The sequence below is a fragment of the Doryrhamphus excisus genome, linkage group LG16, assembly GCF_037039965.1.
Source record: "Doryrhamphus excisus strain RoL-2023G ecotype Guam linkage group LG16, RoL_Dexc_Guam_v1.1, whole genome shotgun sequence".
NCBI lineage: Eukaryota > Metazoa > Chordata > Actinopteri > Syngnathiformes > Syngnathidae > Doryrhamphus > Doryrhamphus excisus.
The window spans coordinates 16943789-16961576 of record NC_136372.1 but is presented as its reverse complement, the minus strand read 5'-3'; the positions used below and the strand labels follow the sequence as shown (position 1 = coordinate 16961576).

At 39.0% G+C, this 17788-nt stretch overlaps 2 protein-coding genes across 4 annotated transcripts in view; both read right to left on the bottom strand.

The window, feature by feature from the left end:
• llgl1 (LLGL scribble cell polarity complex component 1) overlaps positions 1-3477 on the bottom strand; it is a 30706-nt gene extending 27229 nt beyond the window's left edge. Inside the window, exons 1-2 of one of the 3 annotated variants that reach the window (XM_078797104.1) lie at positions 3309-3477; positions 3123-3215 (exon numbers count right to left, since the gene is read on the bottom strand). In XM_078797104.1, coding sequence (XP_078653230.1) covers positions 3123-3203 — 81 coding nt within the window. In that variant the 5' untranslated portion in view covers positions 3204-3215; positions 3309-3477. Of the gene's footprint in view, positions 1-3122 lie in introns of all 3 variants that reach the window. The other 2 variants (XM_078797106.1, XM_078797105.1) reach the window with 2 other exon arrangements.
• A 2190-nt stretch (positions 3478-5667) lies between these two features.
• Positions 5668-17788, bottom strand: part of myo15aa (myosin XVAa) — a 48263-nt gene continuing 36142 nt past the window's right edge. The window contains exons 50-65 of the mRNA XM_058050348.2: positions 17449-17651; positions 15346-15470; positions 15214-15277; positions 15067-15139; positions 14902-14975; positions 14738-14820; positions 14538-14668; positions 13369-13463; positions 13199-13276; positions 13035-13131; positions 12809-12969; positions 12568-12701; positions 10855-10988; positions 10642-10775; positions 6102-6242; positions 5668-6003 (exon numbers count right to left, since the gene is read on the bottom strand). Coding sequence (XP_057906331.2) covers positions 5902-6003; positions 6102-6242; positions 10642-10775; positions 10855-10988; positions 12568-12701; positions 12809-12969; positions 13035-13131; positions 13199-13276; positions 13369-13463; positions 14538-14668; positions 14738-14820; positions 14902-14975; positions 15067-15139; positions 15214-15277; positions 15346-15470; positions 17449-17651 — 1829 coding nt within the window. The 3' untranslated portion in view covers positions 5668-5901. The remainder of the gene's footprint in view (positions 6004-6101; positions 6243-10641; positions 10776-10854; positions 10989-12567; positions 12702-12808; positions 12970-13034; positions 13132-13198; positions 13277-13368; positions 13464-14537; positions 14669-14737; positions 14821-14901; positions 14976-15066; positions 15140-15213; positions 15278-15345; positions 15471-17448; positions 17652-17788) is intronic.

Sequence of the window (17788 nt, the reverse complement as noted above, 5' to 3'; positions counted from 1 at the left end):
TAACTGTTAATAGTTATCCTCCCTATTTGTGTGGAAGTGGTACGTTTTTCGGCTATTTAAGTTTAAAAGGAAATAACTTGAAGGCTACCGTTTAGGTGGCTAGCTCTCTAGTTTGCGAGTTAGCATGTGTCTCAAGACCCTGCAGTTGCGCAATATGTTGTTAATAAAAAAAAAGAGTATAAATGTGACTGAGTAAAAACCTTTCAAACTGCCATAATTTAATAACAAATCTTCATTTTTGTACGCAGAAATTAATTAAAAATATCCATGTCAATGTGTGCACTTAACTGCATCACAAGCTCAACTCAATAAATCATTGTGGCCACTAGGTGTCGCCAAAAAATACATTATCCCCTAGAAGAGAGCACATGTTAAATTATATACAATATTTTGATATATGTCCCACTTACTTATAAGTCACCTATAAATATGATATAGTCTGGCATCCACGGTAAGTATATTACATGTAGCAACAGAACCAATGTTGTAATAACTGCTCAGCATGAATGCAGCTGATTGGATACAACAGGAAAGCAAATAAGAATCACAACAAAAAAACATTTTTAAGTGCATGTAGAGGTAGATGCCATTTTGTACGAATAATAAATACATCACTAGGTTGCCTACAGCCGCATTACTCGACCATTTACAGAGACCCTCAGCAGTTGGGGTGTCACCAAATGATACATAAACATTCATTTTAAGAAAACTACAATGAAAAAAAACATAACATTACTATATTGATAACACTCTTCTGCACCCTGTGTGTATGCTACCGGCCCCGCCTCCTCTCACTGGCACAAAGAGACTGTATGAAGTGTTGGAAGTAGAAGTTAAGCTTTTAAGTTATGCTTTTTTTTTTGTAAATAGTTTGTACACAGACCTTATAAACAACCAAACGATATTGCCGGCCATTTTGGATTCTACCTTGTTAGTTCTTGGGTAAAAGTTCTTACATTTTAGAATATACCACTTTCATTTCTATTCAAGTATACAAAAGTGAGTTTTATTTGACTAGTGTGCATCTTTAAAATGTCAATACACTTTAAATGGAACACTGTGCTCTACTTTGGCGAGTGACACGCTGTACAAACTAGACTTGCTCGGGTTCAAGGCTGCTGGTTTGGTTTTTTTTTTGCTCAGTATATTGTGTTCGCCGAGACGACCTACCGGTGAAATTCAATATGCATGACAATCAGTACATTCCAGGCATCAGAATGGGGTGCTGCAACCCCGTCAGTATGGGATGGGAGAAGTGAGTCTTGAAGAACTTAGCACTGCAAGCTAACCAGCCTGGTTGAGTGTTAAAAAAAAAAAAGTGTTTTATAGATGCCACAGTTATCTGAACCCCTACACTCTTGCACCCACAAATCCCAGATGTCTGAAGTCAGCAAATATTTGTTTTGCACAAAGTGCAGGACTACATTACAAAGCCATAGCATTTCAGTATGTGGAATCAAACTATGGAATGGATTGAGTAAGACCCTTGAACAATGCACAACGATGAGCCAATTCAAGAAACAATACAAGCAGTTGATGTTTGCTAAATACAAGGATTATGTCATTGCATGGTCATATCACCTCGTACTTTGGTACGTGACAAAAAAATAAAATAAAAAAAATTAATAAAAATTAATAAAAGTAAAAAAAAAATTAAATAAACCTAAATTAAATTTTTTAAATGTTTTTGAACGCTTCCTGATGAAAAAAAAATACAAAATTCAAAAATTCTAAAAAAAAAACCAAACAAAAAGAACCTTAAACTGTATTATGGAAAGCAGGAAGTGAACAAATGTAACAGTTGTAAAAGTACCAGATGGAGTGGTAGGATTTAATAAGCTTTGCTTCTTCCTACTCCTTTTGGACATGTGGAACTGGGAACTGATTATGTGATGCATTCAATTGTAATCTGATGCATGTTCAAATGAAATTAAACCATTACCATTACATTTTTTTTTACATGAAAACATGACTTTTTGAACGCTTCCTGATGCAAAAATTACAAATTTAAAAAAAAAAACCCTTAAACTGTATTATGGAAAGCAGGAAGTGAACAAATGTAACAGTTACTGATTGTAAAAGTACCAGATGGAGGGGTAGGATTTAATAAGCTTTGCTTCTTCCTACTCCTTTTGGACATGTGGAACTGGGAACTGATTATGGGATGCACTCAATTGCAATCTGATGCATGTTCAAATGAAATTAAACCATTACCATTACATTTTTTTTACATGAAAACATGACTGTTTTTGAATGCTTCCTGATGCAAAAATTACAAAATGAAAAAAAAAACAAAAAAAAACCTTAAACTGTATTATGGAAAGCAGGAAGTGAACAAATGTAACAGTTACTGATTGTAAAAGTACCAGGTGGAGGGGTAGGATTTAATAAGCTTTGCTTCTTCCTACTCCTTTTGGACATGTGGAACTGGGAACTGATTATGGGATGCACTCAATTGTAATCTGATGCATGTTCAAATGAAATTAAACCATTACCATTACATTTTTTTTACATGAAAACATGACTGTTTTTGAACGCTTCCTGATGCAAAAATTACAAAATGAAAAAAAAAACAAAAAAAAACCTTAAACTGTATTATGGAAAGCAGGAAGTGAACAAATGTAACAGTTACTGATTGTAAAAGTACCAGATGGAGGAGTAGGATTTAATAAGCTTTGCTTCTTCCTACTCCTTTTGGACATGTGGAACTGGGAACTGATTATGGGATGCATTCAATTGTAATCTGATGCATGTTTAAATGAAATTAAACCATTACCATTACCAAACACACACATTAATATGTGGAAGAAAACTGATGCATCACAGTTTCCTAATCTTGCTAATCTGCAATCATGATGATAATCCTAATCACTCCTGGTTGTTATGGAACGCGGGCCTTTGACTAATTAACACAGCCGAGCAAACAACCAAGTTCTCCAGAAAGGGTCCTCGTTGCATCCCAGAACGTCCACTATGGTACTTTGTGCTGTTTTTTAATGAAAAAGCCACAAAAAGAGACACAGAAAGGCCGCTCATTTTCCTTTAAATGAAGACTTGGAGCTCATTAGGTGTAGTTTAGAGAAGCGGCGGAGGAGGAGACCTTCTGGTTTCCGTTACTTTACCTTGTTGAAGGCGAAGAGCTCCTGTTTTATCTTCTCCCTCTGCGGGTCGGTGCCCTGCCGACGAAACCGAAACTTCATCATCTTGAAGCCGGGCTGAAGAGGCACAAGTGACGGGAAGCAGGAGAGGGTATCGCCCGGGCGGCGGCGGCGTCGCTGGACGAAGCTAAACTAGCTTACTTAGCTTACCGGCTAGCCCATGCAGGCTGCGACGCTACTGCGGGGGGAAGCGCTTCGCCTCCTTTCTGTATCCCTTCTGACTGCACTCGACTCGGGTCGGGGATGAGGGGTTCAAGCGGACCCCATTGTTGTCAACCAATGGCAGCGACCAAATCTGTGAGCAATTACTCAGAGACGCCCACATAGCCGAGAGCTCTGCGTGGGGATGTTGGGTTTGTAGCACAGGAAGGCCCGGATTTACGTCTCAACTACACCCACATCTATGTGGGCGGGAAAACGGCGAGTCCTTTAAAATAAATCAAGCGATCATAAGCTAAATAGCCATCGGTGGCGTTTATGGTGACTGTGTATATATTGTATTATTTAATTTCTTATTACATTATCGCTTCTTAAAATGGTTTCGAACCAATGTATCGGTTACTTTTGTGTCTAATTGGAAGTAGAGTGCCAAAATGCAGACAAACAAATTTAGATTCATCGTTATATGTACTAAATATAACTACGGAACTCAAAAATCCTGATTAAAAGCACCACGTTAATAGTTATATTCACCTGAAAGGGAACATTTGAAGGTCTGCTTTAAGTTTTAATGAATTCACAAACTTATTCTATACAACACTTATTTACAGTCACATTTTACAATTATCAAATGTTGACAAAATATGCATCCTGATATGTGCCTTGCAAGTAAAAACAATTCAACCATTGTTTTTTTTTCCAATCTGATCTGGTAAAGCAACTTAATGTAACTATTTTTGTTACATACTGTTTCTAAAAACACTTGGAATGCCTTCTACACACTCCATACTCATCTTTGCAAGGGTAAACTCCGCAGGAAACAACAATTGGCAGCGACTGCAGCAGAGATCTTAAAAGCGGAGCTTCTTAAATGCAAAGCATTCTATTCACCAGAAAAGGAATCCCTACTCATCCTAACCCCTGACAAATCGAGCATGGAAAAACAGGAACTCAGTAACAAGACTGTGGGTCCAACCTGTGTCAAGAACATTCATTCAAGCCTGACAATACTATCTCACTTCCACTTTTGACTCGCGTTGCCTCACAGCAGCACCATGGACGTTTGACTCACTGGTGTGTGACCATGAGTGGAACAGTGCAGGGTGTTCTATCATCATGTAAGTACCGAGAAAGGAGGGAATTGGATACAGTATGTCTTCTCAAGGGTCTATAGTATAGAAATGAAACCTACTTTAGAGTAGTCAGTGTGCAGCTTGTATAGCAGTGGAGATTTACTAGCAAGTGAAAATGACAGGCTGCAGACACTTTTGTCATGGGGGTACTACAAAAAAATATAAAAATAAAAATGAAAAAAAACAGCTTGCTATACAAGCTGCAGACACTTTTGTCATGAGCGTACTACACAAAATAAAAATGAAAAAATGGGGGTACTACAAAAACATAAAATAAAAATCATAAAAAAAACACTACAAAAAATAAAAAAATTGGGGTACTACAAAAAATAAAAATTAAAATAATAAGGGTATTACAAAAATAATAAAAATGGAAAAAAAACAACATGCTATACAAGCTACAGACACATGTCATGGGGGTACTACAAAAAATAAAAATGAAAATGAAAAAATGGGGGTACTACAAAAAATAAAATAAAAATAAAAAAAACCAACATGCTATACAAGCTACAGACACTTGTCATGGGGGTACTACAAAAAAAGAAAAAAAACTGCGTGCTACACAAGCTGCAGACACTTTTGTCATGGGGGTACTACAAAAAATAAAAATTAAAATAATAGGGGTATTACAAAAATAATAAAAATGAAAAAAAAAACAACATGCAATACAAGCTACAGACACGTGTCATGGGGGTACTACAAAAAATAAAAATTAAAATGAAAAAATGGGGGTACTACAAAAAATAAAATTAAAATAAAAAAAAAAAACAACATGCTGTACAAGCTACAGACACTTGTCATGGGGGTACTACAAAAAAAAGAAAAAAAACTGCGTGCTACACAAGCTGCAGACACTTTTGTCATGGGGGTACTACAAAAAATAAAAATTAAAATAATAGGGGCATTACAAAAAAGAATAAAAATGAAAAAAAAAACAACAACATGCTATACAAGCTGCAGACACTTGTCATGGGGGTACTACAATTTTTTTTTTAAAATGAAAAAAAAAAACAGCGTGCTATACAAGCTGCAGACACTTTTGTCATGGGCGTACTACAAAAAATAAAAATGAAAAAATGGGGGTACTACAAAAAAAATTAAAAATGAAAAAAAAAAACAATATGCTATACAAGCTACAAACGCTTGTCATGGGAGTACTACAAAAAATAAAAAAAAAAACAAAAAAAACAGTGCGCTATACAAGCTGCAGACACTTTTGTCATGGGGGTACTACAAAAAATAAACTGAAAAAAAAAACAGCGTGACCACCTTGTGGTGGAAGCATGACACAGAGTTACGTAGTGTGCATGAACGCCTCGACTCAAGCTGGGAGAATTGGGAGTATGGGTACTGAAATGTGACAATGTTTGTGAGATACCGTGTACATTTGATCCATAGCCAGGGGAGACGCGTGTACTAATACACCGTGTGTGTACTCTATGGTACGTCTACTATAGTAGGGTTATTTCACTTGGTGGCAACGTGAGTCTCTTCTCTCTGACCGACAGCATGTTCTCCATGTGCATGGCAACCACTCGACAAAGCTCCAAACCCTGGAAAAAATACACAACTAATTGTAACAATATAATAATAATAATAATAATAATAATACACACAATTGTGCAAGACACCGCACACTTAAAACACTCACCTGCTCCAGTTGAAGCTGTGTGACTCGCTGGCTGAGCAGGTCTCCAATCAGGAGCTCTACATACGGGTAACTGGAGCCTGAGGTGGGCCTCTGGGTCCGAGTCGACTGGATCTCTTTTAAAGGGAAACGCATCATGGCCTCCTGGTCAAAGACACACACACACACGCACGCAAAAATGATGTGCGTGGGGAAACAAGATTGACGCGCTAACCACTTGACCGCTGTGCAGCCCTAATCAATTACAATTTTAGAATATTGAATTATGGGCTGCACGGTGGTCGAGTGGTTGGCACGCAGGCCTCACAGCTAGGAGACCCGAGTTCAATTCCGCTCTCGGCCATCTCTGTGCGGAGTTTGCATGTTCTCCCCGTGCATGCGTGGGATTTCCGGTTTCTTCCCACATTCCAAAAACATGCTAGGTTAACTGGTGAGTCCAAATTGTCCATAGGTATTAATATATGTCTATATGTGCCCTGTGATTGGCTGGCCGCCAGTCCAAGACAGCTGGGATAGGCTCCAGCACCCCCTCCCGACCCTCGTGAGGAAAAGCGGTAGAAAAAGAATGAACTTAAGCCAAAAACGTACCACTTCCACACGGGATGAGGAGATACAGTAGGTCCCCTTTTAGGTAATTTAATGTCTCAATGTTTTTGTGTTGTTGCTGCCACCTAGTGACCAGAATATGACATGGCAACATTTTTAAGGCACACAGAATATTGTGTCCCATGGCTATATAAACATGGAACCCAGCAAAAAAAGGACAGGAGGAGGATAAGCGGTAGGAAATGAATGAATGAATGAATGAATGTTTGAATCATTTAGCATCATGGAGCTTTTTATCAAAATGGAAGAAATATAAAGTATGAAGATATCATTTTTCCAATTATTTACACATCCTCCAGTCATATGCTATTCTTATTTAATATCATGTCCGACCTTAACTCAAAGGATATGGATACTTCAGTCACATAAAAATGACCAAAAAACAACAAAAAAAAATTTAATGACTATTACTAATATTTATTCAATGTTTTGGCTGAAGTTTGTGCAAGGTGCAGTGAAGTTGTAGTTGTGTTACCACACCCCCTTGTGGACAGCTAGTGTTACTGCATCTTCAAAGCAAATGATTGGAAGAGATTCCACGGCAATCCTCATGGTGTGCATGACAATGAGAATAGCAGAATGAGGTCAGCCTTATTTGGGACAGTTTGAGGTGACAACATAGCGCTCCCATGTATAGTGGAGGGGGGGGGGGGGTCTGGTTCCTGTGACAAGGTTCATGGTCCATCTTGTTTAGAATCCCTTTAACCCTTAGATGCATGAGTGACTGGACCCTACACTGTTATTACAGACGGAGCTTTTTCCTTTCACCCTTGACTGGATGATGGATAGCGTCTCTGAAGCCACTGGAAAAAAGAAAAGCGTTTCAAAAACCTGTCCCTACCCCCGCTCTTCCTCGTAATGGTCTCTTCTGGTGAGGCGTCCTCTTGTTGCTCAAGTTCTGAAGCGGGCGTATCAATATCGATGTTGCTGTCCTCACTTGATTCCGGTAGGATTTCTTCCAGGCTTTCTTCACGTTCCGGCGTCTTCCCTTCAATGTTCTGTATCTCATGCAGCTTGTCGAAGAGATCCATGCATGTTTGCACGGCATAAAGCTTCTCCAGACCGTTCTCTGGTTCCTCGGTGGAAAGAATGCTGGCGGCGTGATTCAGTAGATGTTCTTTCATTTTCTGCACCTTGATAAAAAGATTACTCTTCTGAGCTAAGAGGTCTTGAATGATCTTCTCCGCGTACTCGGCGCTCTCCTTCTCCTTGACTTGACTCTCGTGAAGCTGGAGTCTGAGGTCGTTGATGATCTTCCAGCTGGCAAGAAGATTGCTATCGCTGAGCTGCTCCTTCTCTTCAGACGCCTTTAGCTTCTCGCGAAGAGGAATGATCTCCGTCCACATCTGGGAGAGGTTGATGTCCTGCTTTCTTTTCCCTTGGAGGTACTCGAGCACCGCGACTTGGACGTTGATTTTGCTTTTTAGTCCTTCCGTTTCCTTTGGGTCGCACAGCAACAGACGGGTTTTGTTGACGTCCAGGTCTTTGGTGATGGTGCACAGATAGTTGTCGATGTAGACGGACGAGTGAGTATCGATATTACCCATGTTGCTTCGTCTCAAACGTGTTTCGCTAACCTCTATAATATATCTTCTTAACGGGAAAAGCGGTATTTATGTGTCACGAAAGCATCAGAAAGTCAGCCGTGACATCATCAAAGGTGGCCGTTGGTGATGTCATTGACAATAAAGGCAGGGAGGAGCTGTCATTTTGCATTAAAAACAAACTCCACAACAAGGAGGAAGTGGAAGAGCATGGAGTTTAGCATCCGGAAGGGTACACGTTGTACGGTAGTTTAACACACGTACACAGTTTAGTTCCAAATGTGAATATTGTAAATACTTTATGTGTTATAATTGTAATAAATACTGTATTTGTAATAAATACTGTATGTGCGACTTATACTCCGGAGCGACTTGTATTGTTTTTTTCTACCTAATGATGCATTTTTGGCCTTGTGCGACTTATACTCCGGAGCGACTTATATTGTTTTTTTCTACCTAATTACGCATTTTTGGCCTTGTACGACTTATACTCCGGAGCGACTTATATTGTTTTTTTCTACCTAATTATGCATTTTTGGCCTTGTACGACTTATACTCCGGAGCGACTTATATTTGTTTTTTTTCTACCTAATTACGCATTTTTGGCCTTGTGCGACTTATACTCCGGAGTGACTTATATTTGTTTTTTTCTACCTAATGATGCATTTTTGGCCATGTGCGACTTATACTCCGGAGCGACTTATATTGTTTTTTTCTACCTAATTACGCATTTTTGGCCTTGTGCGACTTATACTCCGGAGCGACTTATATTGTTTTTTTCTACCTAATTACGCATTTTTGGCCTTGTACGACTTATACTCCGGAACGACTTATTTTTGTTTTTTTCTACCTAATTATGCATTTTTGGCCTTGTACGACTTATACTCCGGAGCGACTTATATTGTTTTTTTCTACCTAATTATGCATTTTTGGCCTTGTACGACTTATACTCCGGAGCGACTTATATTTGTTTTTTTTCTACCTAATTACGCATTTTTGGCCTTGTGCGACTTATACTCCGGAGTGACTTATATTTGTTTTTTTCTACCTAATGATGCATTTTTGGCCATGTGCGACTTATACTCCGGAGCGACTTATATTGTTTTTTTCTACCTAATTATGCATTTTTGGCCTTGTGCGACTTATACTCCGGAGCGATTTATATTGTTTTTTTCTACCTAATTACGCATTTTTGGCCTTGTGCGACTTATACTCCGGAGCGATTTATTGTTTTTTTCTACCTAATTACGCATTTTTGGCCTTGTACGACTTATACACCGGAGCGACTTATATTTGTTTTTTTTCTACCTAATTACGCATTTTTGGCCTTGTGCGACTTATACTCCGGAGCGACTTATATTGTTTTTTTCTACCTAATTACGCATTTTTGGCCTTGTACGACTTATACTCCGGAGCGACTTCTATTTGTTTTTTTCTACCTAATTATGCATTTTTGGCCTTGTGCGACTTATACTCCGGAGCGACTTATATTGTTTTTTTCTACCTAATTATGCATTTTTGGCCTTGTGCGACTTATACTCCGGAGCGACTTATATTGTTTTTTTCTACCTAATTATGCATTTTTGGCCTTGTGCGACTTATACTCCGGAGCGACTTATAGTCCAGAAAATAAATAGTAAGTTATTTAGATTTTGTATTGTTTACTGTATGTTGTGGTATAGTTGAGTTATGCCTGAACTGTTAGTCGGGAACTTGATATTTTCCTGAACCTTACCCAACTTCTACTGCTGATTACTAAAGAATGGAAAAAGTAAACGAGACTCTAGTCCTTTTTTTGCGAGGTTCCATGTTTACATAACCATGGAACACAATATTTTGTGTGCCTTGAAAAATGTTGCCATGTCATATTATGGTCACTAGGTGGCAGCAACAACACAAAAACATTGAGACATTAAATTACCTAAAAGAGGACCCACTGTATCTCCTCATCCAGTGTGGAAGTGGTACGTTTTTGGCTTAAGTTCATTCATTTTCTACCGCTTTTCCTCACAAGGGTCGGGGGGGGGTGCTGGAGCCTATCCCAGCTGTCTTCGGGGTGGGAGGGCGGGGTACACCCTGGACTGGTCGCCAGCCAATCACAGGGAAGGCTTCTTAAGTTCAGAAAAAACACCTTTGAGGCTAATTGATTAGCTCACTACCTTGCTAGCTTGCTAACTCCCTGCAACATAATGACTGTAGGGGTGTTATTTCATGTCTACAAGGCTCTATTTAAAAATCTTTTACTATGACAATATTACATTTAATTATTACATTGAATCCAATATTGCGGATATTAATTTAACACAGTCGGGTCTGGAGCCAATTAACCGCTATAAACGAGGGACGACGATGCTACTACTATGATGGGGAATAACAGCGTGGGCGTGGCTTACGTGGGTGTCTTTGTTGAGAAAGTGGAGTCCGTTAAGATTGACCGCCAGTATGCACGGAGCCTGAATGGAGGCTGAGCTGGAACTCTGGATGTAGAAGAAGGATGAGCCAAACATGGAGAAGGCACTGACCAGACCTGAGGGAAACACACAAATTTGGTGACGGTTGGTTATATTACTGCAAAATGGCCACCCTGCCATTACAGCACGTCTTACCGAGGAACTGTGCACGGGACTGGTGTGGGTTTAGGGGTTGGACCTGTTGCATATGTTGAGTCGCCATATTAAGCCACTGCTGTGGATTCTGTTTGCTGTAGAACTGTGGCGGGACACACTCCTGCAACTCGCGTCTAAAAGCACACACACAAGTTATAACATAAGTATATGATGGGCATGCAAACATGTTTGGGTTGTTTATGCATGCAGCAGTGAAAGAGCAGAACCACTCAATGGCTGCAATGTTAGGTGCAACTAAAACACCAGAGCCGGTAAGTAAGTCAGTAAATGGCAAAAAATATATAAATAAAAATTTTAAAAACACTTTTGTCATGGGAGTACTACAAAAAAAAATAAAAATGAAAAAAAAAAACAACATGCTACACAAGCTACAGACACTTGTCATGGGGGTACTACAAAAAAAAATCTAAATAAAAAAAAAAAAACAAAACTGCGTGCTGTACAAGCTACAGACAATTGTCATGGGGGTACTGCAAAAAAAATGAAAAAAAACAGCATGCTGCAGACACATTTGTCATGGCGGTACCTCAAAAAAAAAATCAAAATGAAAAAAAAAACATGTGCTATACAAGCTGCAGACACATTTGTCATGGGGGTACCACAAAAAAAAAACAAAATGAAAAAAAAAACAGCATGCTATACATGCTGCAGACACATTTGTCATGGGGGTACCACAAAAAAAAAATCTAAATGAAAAAAAAAAAAACAGCGTGCTATACAAGCTGCAGACACATTTGTCATGGGGGTACCACAAAAAAAAAATAATAATAATAATAACCCCATTATGCTACATAAGCTTTAGACAATTGTCATGGGGGTACTGCAAAAAAAAATGAAAAAAAACAGCATGCTATATATGCTGCAGACACATTTGTCATGGCGGTACCACAAAAAAAAAATCAAAATGAAAAAAAAAAACATGTGCTATACAAACTGCAGACACATTTGTCATGGGGGTACCACAAAAAAAAAACAAAATGAAAAAAAAAACAGCATGCTATACAAGCTGCAGACACATTTGTCATGGGGGTACCACAAAAAAAAATCTAAATGAAAAAAAAAAAAACAGCGTGCTATACAAGCTGCAGACACATTTGTCATGGGGGTACCACAAAAAGAATAATAATAATAATAATAATAATAACCCCATTATGCTACATAAGCTTTAGACAATTGTCATGGGGGTACTACAAAAAAAAAAAAATCAAAATGAAAAAAAAAAAAAAAAACAGCATGCTATACATGCTGCAGACACATTTGTCATGCGGGTACCACAAAAAAAAATGTAAAAAAAAAAACAGTGTGCTATACAAGCTGCAGACACTTTTGTCATGGGGGTACTACAAAAAATAAACTGAAAAAAAAAAACAGCGTGACCACCTTGTGGTGAAAGCATGACACAGAGTTACGTAGTGTGCATGAACGCCTCGACTCAAGCTGTGAGAATTGGGAGTATGGGTACTGAAATGTGAGAATGTTTGTGAGATACCGTGTACATTTGATCCATAGCCAGGTGAGATACGTGTACTAATACACCGTGTGTGTACTCTATGGTACGTCTACTATAGTAGGGCAACGTGAGTCTCCTCTCTCTGCATGTTCTCCATGTGCATGGCAACCACTCGAGTAAAGTTAGCCTGAGTAAATGCCAAATTGCAACTAAGCAGTGGAGTCATTGGTGGTGTTATTTACATGGTGGGCAGATAGGTGGTGTCTTTGGCACGGTGCTGTAGGGCAGCCAGTCTGGCGATCTGCTGGAGGTGTTGTTCGCTCGCCTTTCCCTGAGGGACCACACTCAGCAAGGCCTTCAGGTAATCCGGCAACACCTGACAACAAACAGAGATGAACATTGTGTTGTTCGCTGTGCCATCTTGAGTGGCAATGGATCGCCATAGGATACAACCAAAAAAACGTCCATAACTTGCATCTTTACCTGGTTATAATGCATGGTAACGTAAAGTTCATTATCAAGTTTCAAAGCCAGACTCCAGATGACTCTTCTGAACCAAAGACTGTAATTGGCATCGACTGGTTCTGCTTCCGTGGCAACGTCCAGGATGTACTCTCGCTTGTTGAGGGGGCGTACATTTTGACCTTCAATTAACGTGCATAAATACGAGTCAGTGACAAAAATATAATATGGAATATATCCGTATTACCTCTGTGTGTGACCAAAAAGATGGCATATTCATCCAAAGCGTCCACTCTGTGCAAATCCATTTCATAGCAAAGCTCCTCAATGGCATCCAAAGCAACCTGAAATGAATAAATATGATCACATGGTACATATCCACCAAATTAACTCATTTCCCAATCCACTTACAGAGCATGTCTTGATTTTCAAATGTCTTTCCATCCCGCCCGGCAACAGGAAGAGCTGCCTTTTGGAGCTCCGCCCAGCCTGTGCACGCACAAGCAGCCAAAAAGAGTAATTTTCATAATGACTGGTGAAGAAGTATTTTGGAGGAGTACTACTAAGTAAAGGAGACTGACCATCATGGCTTTGAGTTCCATGGTGTTGGGATACTGTACACGTCCTCCATACTGAAATGTTTTCCTCAGATTCTGCTCGCATGCCTTGGCGATACCTGCCAATGATGACTACTGACGGTCAATGGATGATGATGGATATACGCACGGATGGCTGGGTGACGGCTAATTCATTCATTCATTCATTTTCTACCGCTTATCCTCATGAGGGTCGCAGCGGGTGCCGGAGCCTATCCCAGCTGTCTTCTTCGGGACGAGAGGCGGGGTACACCTTGGACTGGTGGCCAGCCAATCACAGGGCACATATAGACAAACAACCATTCACACTCACATTCATACCTATGGACAATTTGGAGTCGCTAATTAACCTAGCATGTTTTTGGAATGTGGGAGGAAACCGGAGTACCCGGAGAAAACCCACGCATGCACGTGGAGAACATGCAAACTCCACACAGAGATGGCCGAGGACGGAATCAAACCCGGGTCTCCTAGCTGTGAGGCCTGCAGTCCTGCACGTTAACGTTTATGACCTTCTAAATAGACTTTTTAACATTAGAGCCCTCTAGACATGAAATAGCACCCCTATAGTCACCTTTACACTCCTATGACCAAATATAGTAACATTACCGACACCTGCTAGTCAGTGTAGAATACTACATATCATCACATGTCTTTGAATGCATCGTTTGTTTGTATTTTGGTGGCCAGCCAATCACAGGGCACATATAGACAAACAACCATTCACACTCACATTCATACCTATGGACAATTTGGAGTCACTAATTAACCTAGCATGTTTTTGGAACATGCAAACTCCACACAGAGATGGCCGAGGGTGGAATTGAACTCGGGTCTCCTAGCTGTGAGGCCTGAGCGCTAACCACTCGACCACCGTGCAGCCATGGTTGAATGATGATCATGATGGATGATGGATACAATACAAGTTCCTGTATAGGTGACGTTAGATGAATAAATTGATGGGTGACGGGTGATGTTGGATGGGTGGATGACGCATGAACAAATGACTGACTTGAGGTCTGTCTGGTAGGGCGATTAATGCGTGATGTTGGGTGTCGGACAGATGGATACGAGATGGATGCTCGGATGGAAAAATGAATGAATGGATAGATGGATAAAAGACTGCTGAGCGATAAAAGACACGAGTGCCATGCCTTGGTACTGCAGTCCAATGCCGACACAGGCGTCGTGGAGAAAGCTGAAGAGGAATGGCTTCATAACGTGGGAACAGCGATGGAACGCAGTCAGGATGTACAAGAGCCTCCATCCTCTCTGACAGCTATCTCTGCACAATCCAACACAAACATTTTCAGTTTCTTGTCGATTGCAGCCATGAGTCGGCCATGAGTCCTACGGTTTGGTGCTGTTGTTGGCGGTGACTTGCTTCATCACTTGGCAGTACGCTTCGTCCTTCATCAGGCCGTGATCGGCGCTCAACTGCAATAACGGCACATATATGGAAAATCATATTAAACAATATTACCGAAAAAAAGCTCTCTTTGTGTTTGCGTTACGTACTTTCAGTATAACGGTAACGAGGTCCTGTTCAGTTTGACCTTTCATTGGCAGGTCTCCCATAAACTTCATGATGGCTGCCATAAAAAAAAAGTAAATACAAAATTCCCATAATTCCTTAAATTTCTGGAATGTCATAAATCATGTGTAGTTATTTGATCATCTCACCTGAGGAGATGTCAGCAGCCACTCGGTTCATAGCGTTGTCTGAGAACTCGATCAGAGACTCCTGGAGCACAGACTGGGAAGAAGAAGTGAAACTATTATTAGACGGGTATGAGTGCAGGTTCGATTTATTAAACATGGAATATTAACCTTGGAAAATTTGATCATATCAGCCGGCTCCCTGCACTCCCTTCCCTTCCTGGCTTTGGGATCGCTGCGGATAAAACCCAAGCAGTTGTAAACTTGGTCTGGCGTTTGCTGGGTTTTGATTCAGTGTCTTACTTCCTGTTTCTCTGAGCCTCTCTGAAGTATCTCTTGGCAAACTCCACCATGTGGTACTGGCTGCCATACTGGAACAGATCATCCAGGTCCTCGCCTGGGGTGTCCACATGCGTGTCCTTCACGACCTGGGAACAGTTATTCGAAACGGAGTATGAAACCAGAACACAGAAACCAATGGTTCCTCACAAAGATTATTATGCTAATTATGCCTGAATGTCATTATCATTATTTTTGCAGATGCAGAATATTTCTATAGCGTAAATAGTGTATTTCTATAGCGTTCACATAAAAAAATAATAATAAATCAGGCTCCATGCTATGCTAAGAATATTTCTATAGCGTAAATAGTGTATTTCTATAGCGTTCACATAAAAAAATAATAATAAATCAGGCTACATGCTATGCTAAGTATATTTCTATAGCGTAAATAGTGTATTTTTATAGCGTTCACATAAAAAAATTATCATAAATCAGGCTCCATGCTATGCTAATAATATTTCTATAGTGTAAATAGTGTATTTCTATAGCGTTCACATAAAAAAATAATCATAAATCAGGCTCCATGCTATGCTAATAATATTTCTATAGCGTAAATAGTGTATTTCTATAGCGTTCACATAAAAAAATAACCATAAATCAGGCTCCATGCTATGCTAAGAATATTTCTATAGCGTAAATAGTGTATTTCTATAGCGTTCACATAAAAAAATAACCATAAATCAGGCTACATGCTATGCTAAGTATATTTGTATAGCGTAAATAGTGTATTTCTATAGCGTTCACATGAAAAAATAATAATAAATCAGGCTCCATGCTATGCTAATAATATTTCTATAGCGTAAATAGTGTATTTCTATAGCGTTCACATTAAAAAAAATCATAAATCAAGCTCCATGCTATGCTAAGTATATTTCTATAGTGTAAATAGTGTATTTCTATAGCGTTCACATCAAAAAATAATAATAAATCAAGCTCCATGCTATGCTAAGAATATTTCTATAGCGTAAATAGTGTATTGCTATAGCGTTCACATCAAAAAATAATAATAAATCAGGCTACATGCTATGCTAATAATATTTCTATAGCGTAAATAGTGTATTTCTATAGCATTCACATAAAAAAATAATAATAAATCAGGCTACATGCCATGCTAATAATATTTCTATAGCGTAAATAGTGTATTTCTATAGCGTTCACATAAAAAAATAATAATAAATCAGGCTCCATGCTATGCTAATAATATTTCTATAGCGTAAATAGTGTATTTCTATAGCGTTCACATAAAAAAATAATAATAAATCAGGTTCCATGCTATGCTAATAATATTTCTATAGCGTAAATAGTGTATTTCTATAGCGTTCACATCAAAAATAATAATAAATCAGGCTCCATGCTATGCTAAGAATATTTCTATAGCGTAAATAGTGTATTGCTATAGCGTTCACATCAAAAAATAATAATAAATCAGGCTACATGCTATGCTAATAATATTTCTATAGCGTAAATAGTGTATTTCTATAGCGTTCACATAAAAAATAATAATAAATCAGGCTACATGCTATGCTAATAATATTTCTATAGCGTAAATAGTGTATTTTTATAGCATTCACATCAAAAAATTATCATAAATCAGGCTCCATGCTATGCTAATAATATTTCTATAGCGTAAATAGTGTATTTCTATAGCATTCACATAAAAAAATAATAATAAATCAGGCTACATGCTATGCTAATAATATTTCTATAGCGTAAATAGTGTATTTCTATAGCGTTCACATAAAAAAATAATAATAAATCAGGCTCCATGCTATGCTAATAATATTTCTATAGCGTAAATAGTGTATTTCTATAGCATTCACATAAAAAAATAATAATAAATCAGGCTACATGCCATGCTAATAATATTTCTATAGCGTAAATAGTGTATTTCTATAGCGTTCACATAAAAAAATAATAATAAATCAGGCTCCATGCTATGCTAATAATATTTCTATAGCGTAAATAGTGTATTTCTATAGCGTTCACATAAAAAAATAATAATAAATCAGGCTCCATGCTATGCTAATAATATTACATTGATGACACAAATTCCCCAGTCTGCACCTCGGTGGAGAGGTCCAGCTCTTGGGCAGCGATGGATGAGCCCATCGCTACGGCAACAGCAGCTGAAGCGGCAACCCGTCCCTGTCGGTCACGAGGCTCCGCCCTCTCGGTTGGCAGAAGCAGGAAGTCCGGAGCGGCCACGGGTCGAACGTATTCACTGGGGAAAACCCCAGACGTCCCGTACACTGCCCCGAACCGCCAGCCTGCACACACACACGTATAAATAAAGTTTCCTTTACAAAACACACACTAAACTAAGAATTATGATAATCAATATTTCTATAATCTCTGTGTGGAGTTTGCGTGTTCTCCCCGTGCATGCGTGGGTTTTCTCCGGGTA